The 22,789-nt window shown below is 35.9% G+C and overlaps 1 protein-coding gene across 3 annotated transcripts; it reads left to right on the forward strand.

The window, feature by feature from the left end:
* Nucleotides 1-2,602: 2,602 nt before the first annotated feature.
* Nucleotides 2,603-21,889, forward strand: PRXL2C (peroxiredoxin like 2C). 3 transcript variants are annotated; one of them, XM_044657551.1, is made up of 7 exons: nt 2,603-3,669; nt 4,376-4,444; nt 10,386-10,439; nt 10,844-10,949; nt 16,745-16,876; nt 19,866-19,919; nt 21,224-21,889. In XM_044657551.1, the coding sequence occupies exons 1-7, from the start codon at nt 3,466-3,468 to the stop codon at nt 21,370-21,372; spliced, it is 768 nt and encodes a 255-aa protein (XP_044513486.1). In that variant the 5' UTR covers nt 2,603-3,465; the 3' UTR covers nt 21,373-21,889. The 3 variants fall into 3 exon arrangements, with proteins under 3 accessions (XP_044513486.1, XP_044513487.1, XP_044513488.1); XM_044657552.1 differs by lacking the exon at nt 19,866-19,919 and having other exon boundaries at nt 21,245-21,889; XM_044657553.1 differs by lacking the exon at nt 19,866-19,919 and having other exon boundaries at nt 16,835-16,876; nt 21,245-21,889.
* Nucleotides 21,890-22,789: the final 900 nt, after the last annotated feature.

A 22,789-nucleotide genomic window follows, 5' to 3' on the forward strand; every position in this document is an offset into this window, starting at 1 on the left:
AACTTCAATAATGCCCATCTATCCTGCCTAACACTGCACTTGCCTATGCTGTCTCATAAAATTCACCATAGAAGGGATATCCAAAGTGCTAGAGACTTCATTTTTTCTTGATTCTTCCAAAATCATGCACATGGACTATTATTTTTGGTTCTCTATCCTTTTCACCACTTGGCAAGCACATGACTTTTGGTCATACATCTTTATCCGGATTTGTCTTTATAAAAAAATTTATGTTTGTTACCTGTTTCAACCTGTTCATACCCATCATGATCCTCTCCCTGACTGTCTTCTGAGTAAGACCCATTTTTAATTCTTCAAAGATTGTAATGTTCCATTACAAATGGACAATGGCTGGTGACTGCACTAAACAGAATCATTGTTGTTTTCCTTAACATTATTATGGACACTGTGCAAGTTGTCATAAAGCATTATGGTATACTGTTATGAAAAAGATGAGTATTTGTTCAGTAACAAAAGTTGGCAGTCATTAAAGAGCTTTTGATATTTCCCCAAAGGCAAAAAAAGGTAACTAAGAGAACAAAAACAAACTACTACCAACATATATGTCTGTTATGTAATATTTTAATGAGAATGTTATAGATAAGAAAGGAAGGAATCCTTCGTGAGGATTTTAGTCAGGAACAGATTATTTTCCACAATAAACCAGTTCCATGATTACAGTTTACTGAAAGAGGTAGATGGGGGCAGCTAAGTAGCTCAGTAGATTGAGAGTCAGGTCCAGAGATGGGAGGTCCTAAGTTCAAATCTGACCTCACACTCTTCCTGGCTGTGTGACACTGGGCAAGTCACTTAACCCCCTTTGCCTAGCCCTTGCCACCCTTCTGCTTGTAACCAATACACAGTATTGATTCGAAGATGGAAGGTAAGGGTTTTAAAAAAAAAAAAGAAAAAGAGGTAGGCAATACAAGATCCTCTTAAGATCAGTGTTGGCTATTTTTTAGAAGTTTTTAATTCAGTGGAACAGATCACTCCCCTTAAGTTTTCTTCCAATAAGGTATGTGCAAATATATATATACATATATATATATATATATATATATATATAAACTTTTCAAAATTATTTGAAGGACAGAACAGATAACTTCTTGGGCAAAGAGTATAGGACTAAGACAGCATAAAATTAAAGATTATTTCAAGGAATCTGAACCATGGGCACATGAAAAACCAGTAATTGTCTCAGAAAACTTATAATGAAACATTCCTCACCTGTCAGCAAAATATTGTATATATACATTGGCAGTTAGCATTACTGTATCCTGTGTTTTTAATATTTTTTTTCTTTTTTAAGAAGGCTCATTCAGCACAGTTTGGGGTGGGGGGAAGTGACTTGAGAAATAATTTTATTATTTTTATTTTTTTTATAAAATAATAATTAAAAAACCCTCTAACCCCCCTTAGCCAATGCACAGTCCCACTGGGTTTTACATATATCACTGATTAAGACCTAATTCCATATTATTGATAGTTGGACTAGAGTTATCATTTAATGTCTACATCCCATATAATATCCCCATCAGCTCATGTGTTCAAGCAGTTGTTTTTCTTCTGTGTTTCTCCTCCCACAGTTCTTCCTTTGAATGTGGCTAGTTTTCTTTCTCATAAGTCCCTCAGTCTTGCTCTGGATTCTTGCATTGCTGCTAGTAAAGAAGTCCATTATGTTTGATTGTACCACAGTATATCAGTCTCTGTGTACAATGTTTTCCTGTATCTGCTCCTTTCACTCTGCATTAATTCCTGGAGGTCGTTCCATGTTCACATGGAATTCCTCCAGTTCTTTATTCCTTTGAACACAATAGTATTCCATCACCAACAGATACCACAATTTGTTCAGCCATTCCCCAATTGAAGGACATTCTCTCATTTTCCAATTTTTTGCCACCAAAAAGAGTGCGGCTATAAATATTTTTGTACAAGTCTTTTTCCTTATTATCTCTTTGGGGTATAAACCAAGCAGTGCTATGGTCAGATGAAAAGTCTTTTAAAGCCCTTTGAGCATAGTTCCAAATTTGCCATCCAGAATGGTTGGATCAGTTCACAACTCCACCAGCAATACATTAATGTCCCAATTTTGCCACATCCCTTCCAACATTCATTACTCTCTCCTGCTGTCATTTTAGCCAATCTGCTAAGTTTGAGGTGATGCCTCAGAGTTGTTTTGATTTGCATTGAGAAATAACTTTAATGTAAAAGCAAAAAAGCATAAATAATTTTTAAAGGAGTAACAGAAAGTAGAAGAAAGAATATTTTATTATTTATTATAGATTTACTTAAGACCTGGGAAGGCCAATTCCCACATATCAATTAAATTTAAAAAAATACTAGGTAAAAAGCTATTACTTATCCAAGGTCATTCATTCCCTCTAAGTGCAGAATATGTCCATTATTATCCCAGGAATAAGTGCCCTTATTAGTTTTGTGAGGCAACTAGTTCCACCCTGTCTTGGTAGAAACCTCCTAACATACCATGAGATGGAGACTATAAAATTATCAGTATATTTTCCAAATCTTTCTTCTAGATTGGCAGTAGAGGAGGAGTTCTAAGAAAAATCTTTTGTTCTGGGAACATACCTGTCCAGAATTGTTTATCTATCCCTGTTCAATTTGCTACGTACTATTATTTCTTATCCTGTTGGTTTTGTTTAATTTGATAGCAACTAAAATTTTGTTGCTGGGAGTCGTGGAAGGGAAAGCCTAGGGCTGAATCAATGATTAATTGAGGGGGGAAATCCCTCAACCATACATAATGGCAACTCAACAATAATTTAGTCTCAGATAGCTGCTGAAAGCACTGAGAGGTTGAGATTTATTTGTCTATGAGACCACACGGCTACCGTGTGTCAAAGATAAAGCCTGAACTGAATTATTCTTGATGCTAAGGCCAAAACTCTACCCATAATATCTATCATGTTGAAGTGAGGGAGTGAACATTTTGGGGTTAAAGTCTTGTGCTTTAAATAGCTTCGGGTGCGGACGCGCCAACATTTTTCTTTTCTTTTGCTGAAATTTACATCCCACTGTTTTTAGACGTTTCCAGCCGGCACAGTTAATGAGCACCACAAAGGATGGGGATTTAGGGGTCCCAGTGTGCCAGAAGCTAGTAGTATCCAATGCTGGGGGGTGAGGGGGGGGTGGGTTTTTTTTTTTTTTTTTGGAAGGCCAAAGGCACCAGAAAGTGTGTGGATGTGTGCATGCCTAGACATGAAACGCAGGTCTAGGAGGTCCAGGGAAGGAAGGCAGCTGTAGTCAAGGCCTGCCCTTCCTCTCTCAGACCCTCTGACTCCACCCCCGCAGGCTCAAGAGAAGAGACGTTCGGCCACCTCCCAGGTCGTCCTTGACCAAGTTAGCCCACTAAAAGGGGTATCTGCCATCCCACCCCGCTCTTTCCCTCCTCACACCAAGCTTCTCACGGTACGAAGGAGTAGCAGCGTAGAGCGGGACGCCCCTATGGCCAATTCCTCGCCCCGAGAGGATGAGACTCTGGTCACACAGCAAATTTGCAGCTTGGGCCTTCTACCACCGCCGAAGAAACAGTGTGGCGTGCCCTTGGCCGAGGACGTGGCTGAGCTGTCCGTGCAGGATGCCTCCGGCAAAGGGATCCCGTTCGGGGAGCTCTTCCGGGAACGCCGGGCTATCGTCGTGTTCGTGAGGGTGAGACCTGGCTGCAAAGTCCCACATTAGAACGGGGAGGATTCACCTCCCCTTCTCTCTCTGGAACAGCTTCCTCTGCCAGTCTAAAAAAGTTACTTCTAACCTTCCCCAAAGAGCAAGTTCTAGGTTCTTTGGGATCTCGGATAGGAGGAGCGTTTTTGCTTTTATTCTTTTTCTCCCAAGTATTAAAAGATATTTCTTGTTTGGAAGAGTCCTTGGGGCATTAGGGTAAATCCTATTCACTCCTTCTCAGATTAATGTTTTACTACTTAAAATATGTTGATTACGTAAGAAACAAAGTATATTGAAATACAGTTGTCAAAATATTTTTTAAAACAAGTTCATAGTCCCACCCTGGGTAGAGAGAGAAGCCAAAAGAATTAAGACTTGAGTTTGTGGCCCCATCCAGTAGGGGTCTCTCTTATTTTTTTAAGTGGAAAATGCAAAAATGCAAAAAATAGCTGTCTTGCTCATCAGTCTCTGATTTGGAAGAAGCACTTCTGTCCTCACTTCCTATTCTATTTTATGACAACAAATGAGTCAGTGATTTCTTTGCAGTTTTAGTATGACCACTTCTCCCCTAACACCTTTTCCTAAACATTGAATTTGTTCTAAGTTTATGAAAACTTGGCCCCTCATGAATGGTTGGTTACTCTGAGTTGGTGTGAGTTCCTAACCTGCCTACCTTGCTGCATTGATGTTTCAGCATTTCTTGTGTTACACGTGTAAAGAATATGTGGAAGATCTGGCCAAAATCCCCAAGAGTTTCTTACAAGTAAGTTTTCTAATTGGGAATAATCAATGTGTTAACTGTAGAGGGGATAGATTACTTCATCAATAAGCATGTATTAAGGGTGCCAAGAAGGAGTTGGAATTATGGACTATATCCCCTGCCTTCCATTAGTTATTGTTGTCAGGAGAAAAAAGTCAAACTTGTATGCCATGTAAGTAAATAGGAAATATGAGCATAGTATGTAAAAGAGCCACTAACAACGGTATAGAAATGATAACATCAAATCATAGAATCTCAGAGCTGAAAGGGACCTCAGAGGTCATAGATTCCAGTTCATATCTGACCAAAGATGTTCAATATGTTCAAAAGTGGTCATCTAACCTTTCCTTTCATATCTCAAGGAGGGGAAACCTATTACCTCAAAAGGCACTATTTTCCAATTATTCTAATTTTCAGGAAGTTTTTCCTTACATTAAACCTTGAGCTGTCTTTCAGCAAGGTCTGTCCATGACTATTATTTTTCTCCTCTATGACCAGGCAAAGTAACATCTTCTACTTGCGAGTCCTTCAAATTCTACTTACAGACAGATAAGGCTTTTAAGCCTTCTCTAGGCTAAATATGCACCATTATTTCAGTGTCTTGGGATATAATATCTAACGTTTATATAGCACTTATAGTTTGTAAAGCACTGTACGTATATTGTTTTATTTGATCCTCCCAACAAGTCCTATGAGATAAGTACTTTTATTATCCCCATTTTACAGATAAGGAAACAGAGGCTAAGAAAGGTTAAATGGCTCCCACATTCACACAGCTAGTGTTTTTCTAAAAGGCAAAATTCAAACTTCTTGACTCTAGGTCCAACATTCTATCTACTATATCACCTAGTGTTCTCCAGGCTAAATAACTTGCCTTTGATTACCCAATGAGAATAAGCTTGTTTCTTACTTCATTCTTACTTATCTTGGATTTCAGTTCACTTAACCATTTTTGTTGTGTCCTTCCTAGTCTGAAGATAATCTCAGAGCCTCTTTTTACAGACTGAGGAGCTTGTCCTAGATTCTAGAAGATTTGAGTCTGCAGGACTTCAAATGTTTGCTTGTCAGGACCTGAGGTACATGATCTCAGTATAATGTGACAGGACTGGGTGTCAGGACCAGTCAAAACCCAAGAATCATATCATAAGCTAGGTAAGCAACTACAAAAAAAGTAAATAAATACCATAGGATTGAGCCAGATGATGTGTCCACAATCCACACAATAGTGCCAATGGTGCAAATAGTGCCAGATCTACAGAAGTTGGTGAAAATTCAGTAATATATGCAGGAAATTAGGACTGAGAGACAAAACTCTAAAATCTATCATTTTTACTGCTTTGTTTCAGTAGAAACAATCCTCTTAGGCTTACACATGTATTTTCAGCTTCTCTTTTTTTTCTCATCCAAAGTGGCCTCTTGCTTCAAAGATAGTTTTTTTTCATCTTTTGCTTCAAAGATAGAGATGCAAATTTTATTTTCCCAAATTTAAACCTCAGTACTTTATGTTCAGCAAAAGTACATTTAAAGCTTCTTCATTGATTGCGATGTGTGAAAGTAAAATGAATAGAGATTAAATAACTCTACTATTAATAGCTTTAATTCTTTCCTCATATGCTTTTTATGATAATCAAGCTCATTAAGCATATAATTTAGGGAAATCTTACTTATTGAAAGAGCTGTCTAAATGCACATTGTATCTTTAAAATACTTTTTTTAATATTAACTCTATGGATTCCTTCTTTTTTTATTTTATTTTTATTTTTTTATAGGCAATGGGGGTCAAGTGACTTGCCACGGGTCACACAGCTGGAAAGTGTCTGAGGTCAGATTTGAGCCCAGGACCTCCCATCTCTAGGCCTGGCTTTTAATCCACTGAGCTACTCAGCTGCCCCCCTTTAAAATACTTTTAAAATTTATTGACAACTTTCTTTTGACATAGAAGGTACTTCCCAACAAACAACAAATAAACCCTTTCCCACATACACATGCATAAATTATATGCCCCATAACAATTAAGCAAACTACCTAATATTTGGGATGTTTTTTTAAACAACTGATATAACTTGACACTTTGCACCTTCCTGGTTAATTGACTTCTTTTTTAAACCCTTACCTTCTATCTTAGGACTAATACTATATATTGGTTCCAAGGCAGAAGAGTAAGGGTTAGGCAATGGGGGTTAAATTACTACCCTGAGTCACACAGCTAGGAAATGTCTGAGGTAAGAGTTGAACCCAGGACTTCCTGTCTCTAGCCTGACTCACAATCCATTGAGCCACTTAGCTACCCCTATTAATTGACTTTTAACAGAAAGAAAGGATGTATGCTTTAACTGTCAATTTGGTGCCATCATTCTCTATTTTATCATATCTGAACTTTTGTCTCATGGTGACAACCTCTAATTTGAATGACTTTCCCTTATGACACTCTGATTTCAAGAAATACTAATTCTATTCTTCCCTGTCCCTCTATTGATCACCTCTAAAATCCTATGGACTAATTTCACTGCTTATCCTTCAGTCACTCCAAGATAGTGCAGTGGATAGAGTCCTGGACCTGGAGTGAGGAAGAACTAATTTCAGATACTTAGTAGCAGTGTGACCCAAGGAAAGTCCTTTAAGTTTAGTTTCTTCAGCTTTTAAAATGAAGATATTAATAGTACCTTTTCCACAGGATTGTTGAGAGGAGCAATTGAGATAATATTTGTAAAATACTTAGCATAGCGCCTGGTATTACTCTTCCCCTTTTTTCCATGACTTGTTAGCAGAGTAGGACATCCACAATAGATGAGAGATAGGCTGGTCTTCACTTTGCAATTTATAAGTACTTGGCCATCTGTTTTTTTCAAACTATTTGAAGTTAGAAGAATAGAACCACAGAATTAGATCTGGAAGTGACCTCAGAGGCCATGAAGGCCAATATGCTTATTTTACAAATAAGAAACTGAGGAGCGGAGAAGTTGAGTGATTCTCCTAGGTTCACACAGCTAATAAATGTCTGAAGTGGGAATCAACCTAGATCTTGGCTCCAAGTTCAAAGTGCTATTGCTTTCTACATTTTCACTTTTAAAAACTTGCCTTACCTTTGATCTTCTTAAAAGCTTTGTTTGAAAACCTCAATTATGTTTAAAAATTAATATTTTCTCATATTTCTCATCTTTTTTTGCAGCATAAGTTATCCTTGGATACAAGTCATTTTCCTTTGCTTTTGGGTATCTTATATTCCCACCTAGTCTTTAATTTCTCAATTTATTCTTGAAGTAGTATGATGTTGTAATAAATAGGAATGCTTTGTTTGGCATCAAATAACCTGGGTTTAAGTTATCCTCTGGGATTTATCTACCCATGTGACCTTAGGCAAGTCACTTACTCTCATCAGCCTTCAGTTTCCAAATCTGTAAAATGAGAGAATTGGAGTAGATGACCTTGAAGGCCTTTTGTAACTCCAAATCTGTGATGTGATCTGTGTTTTTTGGGGGTCTTTGGCTGCTTTATGAGATGTTTACTAAAACTTTGGAGTTTGTCAAAAATACATGTAAAGGTAAATTAAATTTAGGGTTCCTCTCAGCCTGTATACCAACCCTTTCACCCTAGGTTCGATATTTAAAAAGGAATTTTCTTACATGATTTCTACAATGTGGTATACATATACTCTGTTTCATCATGAGTTTCTTTCTTTTTGAAAGCCAGTTATTAGATTATTAAATTAGGGCTATTCACTGAAGCAATTGAAGTGAAGGCTCCTTAAATTTGAAAACTTTTTATAATGAGATTTGATTAATTTCTTCTATTAATTTTAGTCCTTTTATTTGGTGGCAAATATAGCTTCAAAATGGTGATTATGAAGTAACTCAAATGTTCTAATTAAGGAGGAAGAAAAAGGACCACACATGAAATTTAAGTGTCACATAAGATTTATTAAAGAATAGTCTTCACATCTGGCTGGAGACATGGGTAGGATACTTGAGGCTTCCATATTTTCATCTAGCTTCGAGCAATGATATGGCAGTTCCCCAGGTTGTGATGGTATGAACTCTCAATTCTCTTTTTCTGTATAGTAAAAATTCCATCTTTCACAAGTGTTAGAGATGGCCCTTTGTTTTTTGGCATTCCAGGACAATGAGTGGTAGAACAAGGTGCTATCTGATACCTCTGCTTCAAGATCTAAATTTTTCAATCTCTGAACACAGAAGTTGGTTGTGGGTGATGAGTGTGGAATGTTCCCTATTAGTTAGCTAAAAGGGGGCACATGGAGAGCATTCACGATGCCTGCTGCTATGGCAACATCTGGGCCAAGATGGTCACCTTTCCCTATGAAGTAATTATTCAGGAAAAAAGGCAAAAAACCATGGATAATAAACACTAAAGGGATACATGCCAATTACCAGGTGTCAAGAAAAGGGGATTAGGATGTTCTCTGAAGTGAGGAATCAAAAGTCTCCCATGGTGTTTTTTTCCCCCTAATTCAGATTCCATAGGAAAAGACCAAAAAAAGAGTCGCATACATAAGATCCTAATAGGATGATAAAGATCTTACTAATTAATATAACTATGTATAAATATGTGCAAATTTATTCTATAGCAATCAGTTTTAATTCATCAAGAGGCCTCAATTTGAGGAAAGACAGCATTTAGAGTTACAAAGTTTGAAAAAGCAAAATTATATCATCATATACATAATAATCACTATCTGTGTGACCCTGGGCAAGTCATTTAACCCTGTTTGCCTCAGTTTCCTCATCTGTAAAGTGACCTGGAGAAGGAAATGGTAAACTAGTCCAGTATCTTTGCCAAGAAAACACCAAATGGGGTCATAGAGTCAGACACAACAAAAAACAATATTAAGAAAGGGCTATAGAACTCCGCAGACCAAATATTATGAAAAGTATTGTAAAACTTAAGGTTTCGTAGAGCTTGCCACAATTGCCTCCTAACCTGTGTCCTTAGGGGTATAACAGTAGTTTTAATTTGTAGGGACCCTACATGTTCTTCCAATTTAGCTCTTTTTGCTTTTGCTTCAATTTTTTTATTGTACCTTTGAATTATGGAGTTAATCTCTTCCATTTTCTTTTTCAAGGTGTCCACTGCTTTGTTCGCTTTTTAAAAGTTTCTTTTCAAACATTTCTACTCTTGGAATAGAAAAAATTTTTCTTTAACAGTCTGATTTTACTTTTTTTTCTTTAATGCTTTTATCCAGCTTTTTAAAAACCAAATGAGGAGGGCGGGCAGCTGGGTAGTTCAGTGGATTGAGAGCCAGGCCTAGAGATGGGAGGTCCTAGGTTCAAATCCGGCCTCAGACACTTCCCAGCTGTGTGACCCTGGGCAAGTCACTTGACCCCCATTGCCTACCCTTACCACTCTTCCACCTATCAGTCAATACGCAGAAGTTAAGGGTTTAAAATAGAAAAAAAAAAAAAAACACCAAATGAGGATCTTCTCAGTCACTCTATTCTATTTTCTGGAGTTTTGTTCTCCATGCTATTTCCTGCTACAGAGATTTCTCTTCTTCATATCCTAGTATTTCTTCATTGCATTAGGAAATATTTTTTTACTTATTTGCTTTTTTACCCTTTTTTCTCCAGAATTTTCTTTGTAATAAAAGTACTTTCCCTTCTTTTTGCTTTTTGTACTATTTCATTTTGCTAACTATTCTGAGGAAATAATGGAAAACTGGGTTTAGATGTGACCTTTCACTTAGCCATCTTGTCAAAATTCATAATTTACAATCAGGATAATGTTTTTGTTATTGCTTTTATGTTTTAAAATCTCATAATTGTGTTGTGGAAGATATTAAAATAGAATAAAATTGAAGGCTGAGGAGAGGTAAAATAAATAATTCTTAATGAGTAAGATAATGTTTGTTAAAGTGTTTTATAAGATACCATTAAAGACAAGCTAATAATTTATCTTTCATAGTCACATCTTTTTTTTCTCTCTCTCAAAGGATGCTAATGTCACACTAATAGTTATTGGACAGTCATCTTTCCAACACATTGAGGTATGTAGTTGGTAAATAAGGAAAATTATATCTCTTAAGCCAAATCTGAGATTACATTGATGTAGGGAGTTTCCAGTGTGGAAATTCTTTCCACTGATGCTGAATGACAACTATCTACAACTCGTCATCTCTTAAAGACTTATATAGGGATTTTGGAGGTAATGACTGGCTCATAATTACATAGTTGGTATGTGTCAGAGTTGGGAATTGAATCCAAGAATTCCTAACTGGATCCACTATACCATACTCATTAGAAAAAAGTGAGCTAAAACAAGTTTTCAGACATCAGATGTTTGGGTTATGTAAATTCTTTGGCTGCAAGTTGAATTTTTACAAATAAAATCAGTGTTAGTTTTTCTATATTTATTCTTTAAAAAGACTCAGTTTTCCTCTTTTTTCCCTAGCCTTTCTGCAAGTTGACAGGGTATTCTCATGAAATCTATGTCGACACTGAGAGAAAAATTTATAGAAAACTTGGAATGAACAAAGGGGAAGGAATTGCTTCATCAGGTAAGTACACTGCAGTTGAAAACATTATATTAATACTTTCCTTTTGTCCATATATTTGTCCATAATGTTTGGACTGTTTCACAATTCTGTTAAAAGTGGAGACTTTCTGCCTGTCTTCTGGCAACAACTACAATATTAATAATAATAATTAACATTTACAAATAGTGCATACTATGCTAAGCACTTTATAATTATTATGTCATTAGTCTCACAACAATCCTGAGAGGTAGCTATTATTATCCCCATTTTACGGATGAAGAAACTGAGGCCAAGATTAAATTACTTGCCCAGAGTTACAAAGATAGGAAATACCTGAGGTTTTATTTGAATTCATGTCTTTCTAACCAGAACTCTATCCATTATGCCACTTAGCTGCCCCAAATCTTCAATATTGATTATCTCCATCTTTTTGCCATTGCTAATTTGCTGGGTACAAGGTAAAACCTCAAAGTTCTTTTGATTTGCATGGTCATGCCTATGTCTTCCTATGAGAAATTTCTTCACAATATTTTATAATTGTATTCTTATAAGCCTGCCTTAGCATAATGACTCCCAAGAATTTTATGTATTATGAAGTTATTTTTTGTGAGACTTCTCTTTCCATTATTTCCCTCAAATCAGGGATTTTAATTATTATTTTATGAAAGATAATAATTTCTTATTTGAAGTTAGACATTCAATCTTCATTTAGGATCTTAGTACCCCAAAATAGTAGTTATTATATAGAGGGGTTGGGAGGCAGAGCTGAGGCAGGTGTGAGTGGAGGAGTATCATATGAATCATGACCATGACATTTTTTAGTGCATTGTTCTTGTGCTCTTTGAAAATTTCAATGGACTCTACATTCATAGAGCTCTGTGTAATTAGAATCATAGGGTCATAGTTAGAAATGAAAGAGACCTCAGAAACCCTCTACTCCAACCCCTTCATTTTACAGATGAATAAATTAGGTGTTTAGTTTGGCTTAGTTTATACTTAAATAAGAATGATTCCTACAATAAACACATAAATTTTGAAAGATTCCATGGCCCAGGGTGCTCCTTTCCTAACAGATTCTAGCTCTGTACTCATACAAACCAATTTGTCTGGTAGGAAATTAAAATTTTTCTCTATGTCTGGCTCTGCCCTCATCCTACAGTAGAACTACAGTGAAATTTCTAAACAATGTTTAAGTATAACCCATGTCTAGAGTCTAGCCAAAATTTAGGGGACAGAGTACCTTCTCAGAAAGTCAGTAAATAAACAACATGGAGATGCAATCTGAGGCAGCTGATTATATCTTTTATCCCTGAAAAAATTAAAGCTGCAGAGGATTCAGCAGTACACATGAAGAAATAGCAAAAATGTATCATAGTTCAAATGCTACTCATTCTAGTTCTCTTGGAAGTTCATGATCTCTCTATAGGACCACCAAACAGAATCCAGATCTCCTGACCAGCCAAACCATGGTTTTCTTTAGTTGTTTGACTATGGGATGATCATGGTGATGCCTATATCTTCCTATGAGAAATTTCTCATTCTGTATTTGACCAATGGACCAGTCTCAAATTCAGTAATTCTCAATCTATGATTTGGGTAGCTTTAAAGGTTGAAAAATGGTCCATTTATCAGAATTGCTGATTTTTTGTGCTCAGGAGAGAGAAGAGATTTAAGGTCCAGTCTCATGGACTGGAACACATTCTTTCTGCTATGTGTTTGTAACTTCCATTGCCACTGGGAGGTAGTGAGGATATCAAGAAAGAAAAATCTTCTTCCTTTCCCTCCCCTAACCCTGCTATAAGTGAGAAGGTGCTGGAAGAGTCTTAAAAGAAGATCCAAGAGAGACAGAGACATTGTTTATCATTCATCTTATCAACCAGCATAGGCAATTCTTTCTCACTCTCAAGATAGCTTCCAGTTATGGGGGGAGGAGGACAATTAAGAGTTTCCATGTTATTTCAGTAAAGAACATCACTCAGCAAAGAGAACATATACTCCAGATCTGTGTGATGTGTCCCTTTCTGGTAAAGATCCACACCCTATAATTTTATTGGGTAGAATAGGATGAGAGGGGGACTCAATTGATCAAGAATTCCTTTTATCATGTCTTACTACACAAAGATTCTTTAAACACCAATTGTTTGTGCAACTCATAAGCTTTGAAAGTCCTTATCCACATTCTCACAGATGATTCACAGGTCTTAGAGCAAGGCTATATTTGCCTCTCAGGACCGTAAGGCTGCCCCTGAGTTGAGAGTGATTATCCAGTGCCGTTGTCTTGAACTCCCTCTTATGTGCTTCACCTCAAGACTATCATTTGAGAATCATATTATATCCCTTTTAGAAAGGAGTGTTTCGATAGTGATAACAGTTAGTAGAAATGATTCCCACAGAGACATAGTCTTACAGAGAAGTACTTGCAGAGTTCCCAAGGAAGTATGCTCAAATTTAGATTTCACATGTGGCAAAGGAATAATTCTCAACTCCTAGGCATTGGAAGATTTTTTTATCCCATTTGTGGGGTGCTCAAGAAATTTCCCTTAAGCCTAGCATAGGTTCTTTGCTAGGTTTCTTGTAGAGCTGTAAATTTCTGTCCAATTTGTCCTTGACTCCTGGTATAGATGCTGCTAGGACACTAATAGGAAACTGGAAAGTACAGTCCTCTGCACCTTTGAAACTCAAAAGGGTTTCTTCTGGTCAACGCTGGGAGAGAGCAGGAAGAACACCTAGCCAGAGCTAAATCCAGAGACCTCCCCTCCCCACACCATTGCCGGGCAGCTACTCTTCCAGGGTTTTATGGAAAGCCATACTTGCTCCATATTCTCTAATGACCCTAATTCTAAACTAGATTGATAGTTTATGAGTAGATGATTCCAGGAATATGACCAGGACTCTGACCTATCCAAAGCTTTCTTCCCATGCAGTGTACTTCCAGTTCCAAGTATTTTTAGTACTTAGTCTAAAGCCTATGACTGATATTGATTAAGCCTCTTATCACTTAAAATGACTTGACTGAATAAATTTGTCACCCCATTCATACTTATATAGGCAATTTGGTGTAGGGAATTTAGATTTAGAAGACCTTAGTTTGTATCCTGACTTTGATGCATGCCACTTATGTGACAACACAAAGTCACTTATTATTTCTTTAACTCAGTTTCATTATTTGTAAAATAAGACAAGATGACCTCCAAAGTTTTTTCCAACACTAAAATTATGAACCTATGAATCTGTTAAATTCTCTTGTTTTTTATTAGTAGATCCCGAGGCTCCGACTTCTCAATGGAAGACAAAAAGATACACATCTCAGAATCAAAAACAAATCATTCCGTTTGTTATAAAGCAAATATAAAAGTAAAATTTTGATTTAGAGAGAGTTAAGCAGGTGAAAAGATATGAAATGAAGCAAGTTAACTGTGAAAGGAGAATGATTTGAAAAGTGATGAATTGAGAAATTTTATGCATAAATAGTGAATGAAAGTAGCCCAGGTAGCACTGTAACTGACAAACAAGATTATTAAATATTAGAATTAGTAACCAAAAGAGGTTAAAGAATTACCTTCCTTTGGACATCTTTGAAAACCAGATAGATACTAGATCTCTAAAGCAGTAAATCTATTCTAGGGTAGATGCATGTAAATGATTTGGGTAAGAACTACATGTCAATTTTATTCTGTAAAAAAAATTATATCTGTGAAAAAATTCTGTTAAAAAAGTATGGAGAAAATATTTATTATTTATCACTTATTAATGTTATTTAAACCTACTTTTATGTGGGTAGAAAATTGTCTAGCCAAAAGATCATCGTAGAGGTCAGGCTGACCCTCTCACTCCCGAGAAGCTGAATGACTATAAGAAATGCTTAGATCCTTATGCCATGCTTATTCAGGCTCTGCTCAGGTCTTATTTGGGGTTCATCCAAAGCTCGTGTTTGGGTCCACCAAATTAGGTTAACTTATCAGCTGATATACATCTCATACTACCTTTCTGGGGACTACCTATTACCTATGTGAGTCCAGTCAGGAAATATCCTTATGCCCTGGTCTGAACTCTATATGGTATAAACGCGCAAAGACTCAAGGAGGGTACCAGCCATTCTTTTTGGCTCTCTCCATACCAAATGAACTAATTAACTTCTTTCTAAAACTATTTCAGATTTTGGAAATGGTTCTCAGAAAAATAAAAATAAAAGTGTGTCTTTTACATATGCCAACCTTGCAGGCCTGTACTTAGAAATTCTAGGCAGTCAAGGACAAAGGAAGGACAAAAATCAGTGTGATCAAGGAAAAGACTTGTTAGAAATAGACTTATTTTTTTTAAAAAAAGGCTTAGTGATCAGATGTATGTTATAGTAGAAAAGTCACCAAACTTTATATCCTTGTTTATCCCTATAATCTCAGTGTTTTGGCATCATTTGCTTTTCTGAATATTGAGAGTATTACATTAAATTAAACATTAGAAAGAAAACTTTTTAATACATTTGAAAATGTTAAGTATTAAAAAAAGATGAAGTCCCTAGATTAATTTAAATCTTTTAAATTTAGATTTAGGTTCAAATTCCACTTTCTGACACAGTAGTTGTGTGATATAGAACAATTCCTTTACCATTGGGCTTCAGTTTTCTTCATCTGTATAATGAGAAGGTTGGATAAGATGATTTTAAATGTCTCTTCCTTATGTGATTCAATTATGAACCAAGTAAAAAGCTATAATCATAAATGGAAAGGCTAAGGAAGGGAATACCAGAAGGATAAAGAGATCAAATTTAGAAAGTGAAGAAAGTTTTATTCCAGCGGTAGTGTGAGGTTAAGGAATAAATTCACTATAGGAAAGAGGGAGGAAAAAGTTGACCAACAAGTAAAATACAAAAAAGTAATACTTGGGAAAAACTTAGTGGTAGAGTGAAGTTGGGAATAGAACAAACCAAAAAATGAGGGGAAAAATTTGTGACCAGTATGGCCAACACAACAAGAGTACTAGGAAAAAATACACTGAATTGCTACTTAGCTACCTTTATAAGCAAAAATTATGAGGGATGTAGGAAGAAAGATAAGGTAGCACATACCATGAGAGACTAAAATTTGTTTAGAATGTTTTAATATTTAATTTATATCTTAAAATCTTTTATTTTCACACTATCATTTAGAGATATACATCTCTCCATTTGTCCCTTGTAACAAATAAAACAGTAAAAAAAAAACATTGGTACAATGAACAGTTTGATATGATGTTCCCCTACCTCTCTGTTGGGAAGACAAAAATGTATTTCATTATCTGTTTTCTGGGAATATTATTGGTTTTCGTCTCCTCAAAGTTTGACTTGCTTTTAGGGATTATTCATTTGTATTGTTGTAACTATTACATATAATATCTTTCTGTTTACACACATTTCATTCTGTATCATTTCAGAAAATTTTCTGACATTTCTCTGAATTTTTCATATTCATTACTTATTACACAATAATATTCCATTACATTTTGATTAGTTTATTCACCCATTCCCCAATTGATGGGTACTCACATTGTTTCTCTTCTTTCGCTATCACAAAAAGTGCTTCTGTTAATATTTCAGCATATAGTGGATGTTTGTGTCTGCTTTGGATCTCCTTTGGATACATGTCCTGTATCAGCAATGCTAAGACAAGGAGTAGAAACAAAGTAATTGCATTTCTTATGCAGAATGCTTGGATCAGTTCTCTGGTCCAACAATAGTATATTGGCATGCCATTCTTTCCACAGAGAGACTAATGAATTTTGACCTAATGTTTATGAAATATAAATTTACATAACCAAAAGATGAACATTAAATATTTTAGAGCAGAGTCCACATGTGAAATCCAACCTACTCTCAGGAAGCATTCAAAGTCTGTGGAGAGCTATGACTGGCCCTATCTTTGATTTTCAAGGAGATCCAGCTCAACAAGGTGGAACACTCATTTTGGGTCCTGGTAAGCCTCAGTTTTAAAACCAAATAGCTTCATTAATCAGCTGTCTACTTTCTGCAGCTCTTCTTTAATTTTATTTAAATCCAGTGGCCATTCCCAACATATGCACTATTTCTTCTCTTCTAACATAAATCTTCTTTGCTTTGCCTGGTACATAGTAAATGCTTAATAAATGCATGGCTGATTGGTTAATTAATCTAGGGACTTCATCTTTTTTAATACTTAACATTTTCAAATGTATTCAAAATTTTTCTTTCTAATGTTTAATTTAATGTAATACTCTCAATATTCAGAAAAGCAAATAATGCCAAAACACTGAGATTATAGGGATAAACAAGGATATAAACTAATATAATTCTGGTTTAGTGACTTACAGACATTTTACAAGACACTGTCCAGTTCCACAGAGTTCATAAGATCATAATTAAATTAAATAAATGTTTATTAGGCATCTACTATGGAGTAGGCACTGTGCTAAGCAATGAGGATGCAAATAGCAAGAAGAAAGATAATCCCTGCCATCAAGAAGCTTACAATGTGGGAAACTGATACACAAAAGAAAGCTGAAAAGTGAGGAGTAGACTGGTTTGGGGACATGTCTGTGGAGTCAAAACCAAATAGTTATTGATCTATAAAGTTCTGAAAGTTCTGAGTCCTCTTTAAAGGAAGACTTTGGGAAGTAGAGTTTATTGCTTTTTTTTTCAACCCTTCATTCAGAGCAGGTAGGGATCTGAGGGAGATGACAGTGTTGAGTATCAAAAACTGAGTCAATTATCATGGTGATGAGATTTCCGATTATCAGCTTATCCTGGGTGAGGCGTGATATTCCATGGAGTAAAAATCAAGCAGAGTTACGAATTGCCATAGATTTGGAGGTAAAAGCTCAGAGATCATCTAATTTAAGCCCTTCAATGAACAAATATGAAAACTGAGGCCCAGAGCAGTTAGTAACTTGCCCAAAGTCACCAGAGTAGTATAACTGGGATCTGGACTCAGGTCTCTTGGCTTAAATCCAACATGAGAACCAACCTTATTTTTTATCAATAGAAGGTTTAGAACTTGTTTTCTAAAAAAAGCTAAGCTTACATTTGTAAAATGACCTATTAAAGGTAGCTAGCTGGTACAGTGGATAGAGTACTGAGCTAGAGTCAGAATGATCTGAGTTCAGATTTGCCTTCAGATGCTTACCAATTCTGTGATCTTAGACAATTTACTTGACCTCCTTTAGTCTCAATTTCCTATCTGTAAAATGAACATGATAGAGCCTGCATCCTAGAGTTGTAAGAATAAAATGAGATAATATTTGTAAAGCATTTTGTGAAAGTGTTATTTAATACTAGCTGTTATTATTCAGAATCAGAAAGAAAATCAACAGAAATGCTGAAATATGTGAGACTACAATCTCTTATTTGGTACTAAACAACTAGGCCACGCAAATGTTAGAGTTTTATTTGCAATATTTATATTTGGAAACAACAGAATTCCTCTGTTTTTTATTTACAAAAGGTGTCAGCAAGTCCTTCCCACTTGTTACAATTAAACACAAAGTTTTTGTAAGTTGCAAATATTTAAAAGAAGGAAAGTATTTCTGAAGACCTGTGACGTTAGTGACAATAAGGAACTTCCAAATAAGGAAACTTTTCTTGCCATTTGCAAGCATCATCTCTGAAGTTTGTCTTCAACCAGGGTTTTTAACATTTTTTGAGTCCTAGACCTCTTTTGGAAGACTGATGAAGCCAATGGACCCCTTCTCAGAGTAGTGTTTTTAAATTAAAATACATCAGATTACAAAGGAAGCTAATTATATTGAAATACAGTCAGTTATCAAAATGTTAACTAACAAACAATCAAACAAAACAATTTATAGGCTTCAGGTTAAAAGCCCTTGTCATGAAACAATTGCTTGGAAATTCAGAGGCCAACTAACCTGCCCAGGTCACATAGTCGTCATGTGTCAGAGGTGAAACTAGGCTTTCCTGGCTTTGAGATTATGGTCTCTATTGACTTCACCAAGCTACCTCTCTTTTAAAGGAATTCATACTTTTAAGTTCATTTAGTATTCTGACCCCAAAAAGTGATGCATTTTGGTTATTTGTACTAATAATTGGAAGACTGAAAGCCAAATATGTTATATGTTCCTCAACTCATATTTAAATCAAGGTCTGATTATTATAAGGGCACTTGGTCTTATCACTAAAACAGAAACTCGAAAAAAAAATTCTGCCAGCCTTTTTGCCCTTTATTTGAGACCAGGTCTCTCTGTCTCATCAAGGCTAGAAATACAGTGGCCAATCCCATTACTAACTGGCACTGAAGCTTTAACATGTGGCAGTTTTCCAGACTGAGCCAGTTCATCCCTCCTTAGACAGCCTGATGGCTCACTATGTTGGTGCTTGGCTTAGTGCAGCTCAGAATTCCCAAATACAAGCTATATATCCCAGCCTTAACCCCTTTCTCCACCCCCACCTCAGCAGCAGGGACTACAGGTATACACCATCCCCAGTTGCCTTCATTCTTTAATCAAGTCTTCTGCCTCAGAATTGGATTGGCCCATTCTTATTATTATTTCCTCTCCCTAGCCTAATGGCATTCAGGACAACAGAAATAAAATTTCATATGCACATAACCATGCCAAAGTAGAGTATATAGAGAATCGCAAATTTTAGAGGAAACAATGACTTTAAAATGTATCTAGTCATGTAAAACCCAGTGGAATTGTGCATCAGCTAAGGGGGGTTTGAGGGGCTTGGGGGAGAGGAAAAGAACATGAAATATGTAACTATGGGAAAATATTTAAAATAAAAATAAAAAAATAAAATGTATCTAGTAAAAGCCCCGTCATTTTGTAGATGAGGAAACTGAGGCCTATTGTAGTTAAGTCACTTGCCCAAGGTCATAGGTAGAAAACCGAGCAGGATGGAAACTTCTTCGTTCTGGTTCCAGATTTAGTGTTGCTTCTGTTGCATCCCACTGCTTCTCCATTCTTCTCTAGAACCTAGGTGGCAGGCACTATTTATAATTATCTCCATTGACAGAGCTAGGAAGTGTTTGAGTTAAGCTGGGAACTCTGACTACAGGTCCTGTGCTCTATCCACTACTTTTAGGTCTAATCAGGAGAAGCATCATTAAAGAACATAGCAACCAACAAAGGCAGTTCTGAAAGAGAAGTGCATGTGATTATTCACGCATTCCTACAACATGATTAATATAGCATTTTACTCATCTTTTAAAAGTAGTTACAATGGAGTGATTATAATGAGAGAACGTTATATAAGACAATTAGACTGATATAAATTCAAATGCTGCCTTTTAGGACTCTTGTATAATCAGGGAAGACTGCCAATTTAGTTTTATGGGAATGGAACGAAGAATGTAAATTTTTCTTCTGTCAGTTAACTAGCAGGCATTTATTAAAAGGCACTAAGCTAGGTGCTTAGAATACAGATAACTGAGGTAGTACTTGCCCTCGAGGGGCTTACATTGTACACAGATAAAAAATAGTGAATAATTTGATTTTCTGGGAGATAGGAAAGGAAGGGCTAATAACCAGAGGAAATCAGGAAAAGCTTCTTGAAAGAGGTCACACTTAATGTGGATCTTGAAGGGAGCAAAGAGTCCAGGGAAAGAGAGATGAGGAGGGAGAGGGTTTCAAAGGTGGAGGAAAGGGTATGCAGAGCCCTTGATGCAAGAATTCATGGATACGGGAACAACTGCAAGTGCTATGGCTGGTTAAAGCTTAGCCTAATATGAATGTAATCAGCCTAGAAAGGATGGATGGAGTTCTGTTGTGAAAGGTTTTAAATGCTAAACCAAAGCAGTGCATTTAGGCTTGTGAGTAAAAGGACTATGAAGACCTAGGGGGTTTGTGCCTGATTGTTTTAATCTCCTTAACCTTCAAACATCTTTCATGCCATGCTTGCAATGTAAATATTCCATTAAATCAGTGTTCTGGAGTGGAACTTTAAAAAATGAATTATTTACTCAACTATTTCAGAAGCAAGGATGACTTATACTCCCCTCAACATCTGTATGCCATCCCTTTAGTCTGCCATTCTATCTGACCAGGCATTTCATTTGACTTGCATAATAAAGAATAAAACCTAACAGAAGGTTATAACGCAAGAATCTTTCCCCTGGGATATTTTAAAGGGGCATGTTTTGCTCTCACATAATACTATTCTTTTGCATGCTTTGTGATGTAATTAGAATTTATTATAGTAAGAACTGGAAAATATTCTATAATCCTGGTAATTAGTTTGTCTCTTTAGAGAAATTAATTGAAAATCTAAAGCTCCCTTAATTCTACTAAATAATAAATCTAATAAATAATACCTTGTGTTACTAACTCAGTTTTTAATTCTTCTGTTCCAGGTAACAACATCCATTTTATACACCTTGATAAGAATAGACTAGATCACAAGCCTATAAATTCTATTTTGCAGCTTGCAGGAGTTCAAACAGTGAACTTTACAAATAAATCTTTCATAATTCACATATAATTTAGAGACACTTCTCTTTTCAAGACTTTGTTCTTAGAGGGGAAAAGTCTTCAAAATACAATTATGAAATGATTAAGAAATAACCTATCAGATATTTGCTTGTTCTAAATTTAACCTAAATATCACTATGAAATAACAAAAATATTTATAAAGAATTCTTTTTGTAGCAGGTCATAGCTCACATACAATGCACAGAAAAATCTGTCCAGTGGTCACAGATGGCAGACCACCTGTTTAGTCATCTGGTAGACCCTTCTGGTTGAATATCAGTGGGGCTGGATAAGAAAATGTTGATTGTTCAGTTCAACCCATTCATGGATAAATAGTCACAACAAACACATGTTCAACTGACAGTTTTGCTATGAATTACTTCATTTTTATTTTCTTTTTTGCACACATAGATAGCATAGAGATGAAATGTTTGAAAGTTAAGTGATATATTTAAAATACAGGCAAATGTATTTTTTGAAAAGCAATGTTTCAAATTTTCAAAAAACTGGTAACATTTCTTATAGTAAATAATATGTAATAAAGATAACTAATAATAACAACAATTACAAAAAGATTATCCTTTAAGAGTCCAGAATTATTGATCAGTAGGGATTATGCAAAGAAACGATGGAAAATCCATAATTTATCACTGAAGGATGCAACTTAGCATCTACTAGATGAGACACAATCAGTTGCCTAGTTAGTTGTACATCAGAAACTCATTGTCCTTTATAAACTAACAGGCAATAAATCTCCAACAAATATAGATCCCCCAAATATCTTTGAAGATTCAGTAGATAAACTATACTAATGTAACTTCATTAAAGGTAGAACTGTTTCCCCCAAACCCAGACATTGATCCATAAAAATTTAACAATAATTTTTTAAACTCTTGCTTTCTATCTTAGAATTAATATTGTGTGTTGATTCCAAGAATAGAGTCTGAGGCAAGACTTGAACCCAGGTTCTCCCATCTCTAGGACTGGCTCTCAACCACAGAACCACCTTGCTGCTCCCCAAAATTAAAACCATGTGAGAATAAGATAAAGCATGTGTCATCTCTGTCCTCCTGCCTACTAATGACATTGTCCTAATGGTGCTTTCAGCGAGACAACAGGTGTGTCAATAGCCCAATGCTTTAATTCATTTTATTAAAAGCATAATTGTATTTACTTGCACAGTAATCCACAAACATTAAATATGTCTAGCACAGCAGTTAGCCAGGCACCACAAAATAGAGGCCATTGGGTCTAGGGACTTCTTATCATTGCTTTTTTTGGTTAATTCAGCCATGTCCTACTCACTGTAACCCCATTTGGGGTTTTCTTAGCAAAAATACTGGTGTGGTTTGCCATTTCCTTCTCTAGCTCATCTTATAGATCCAGAAAGCAGCCAAACAAGGTTAAATGATTTGCCTAGGGTCACA

This window comes from Gracilinanus agilis, chromosome 1, assembly GCF_016433145.1.
Source record: "Gracilinanus agilis isolate LMUSP501 chromosome 1, AgileGrace, whole genome shotgun sequence".
In the NCBI taxonomy this organism is placed as follows: domain Eukaryota; kingdom Metazoa; phylum Chordata; class Mammalia; order Didelphimorphia; family Didelphidae; genus Gracilinanus; species Gracilinanus agilis.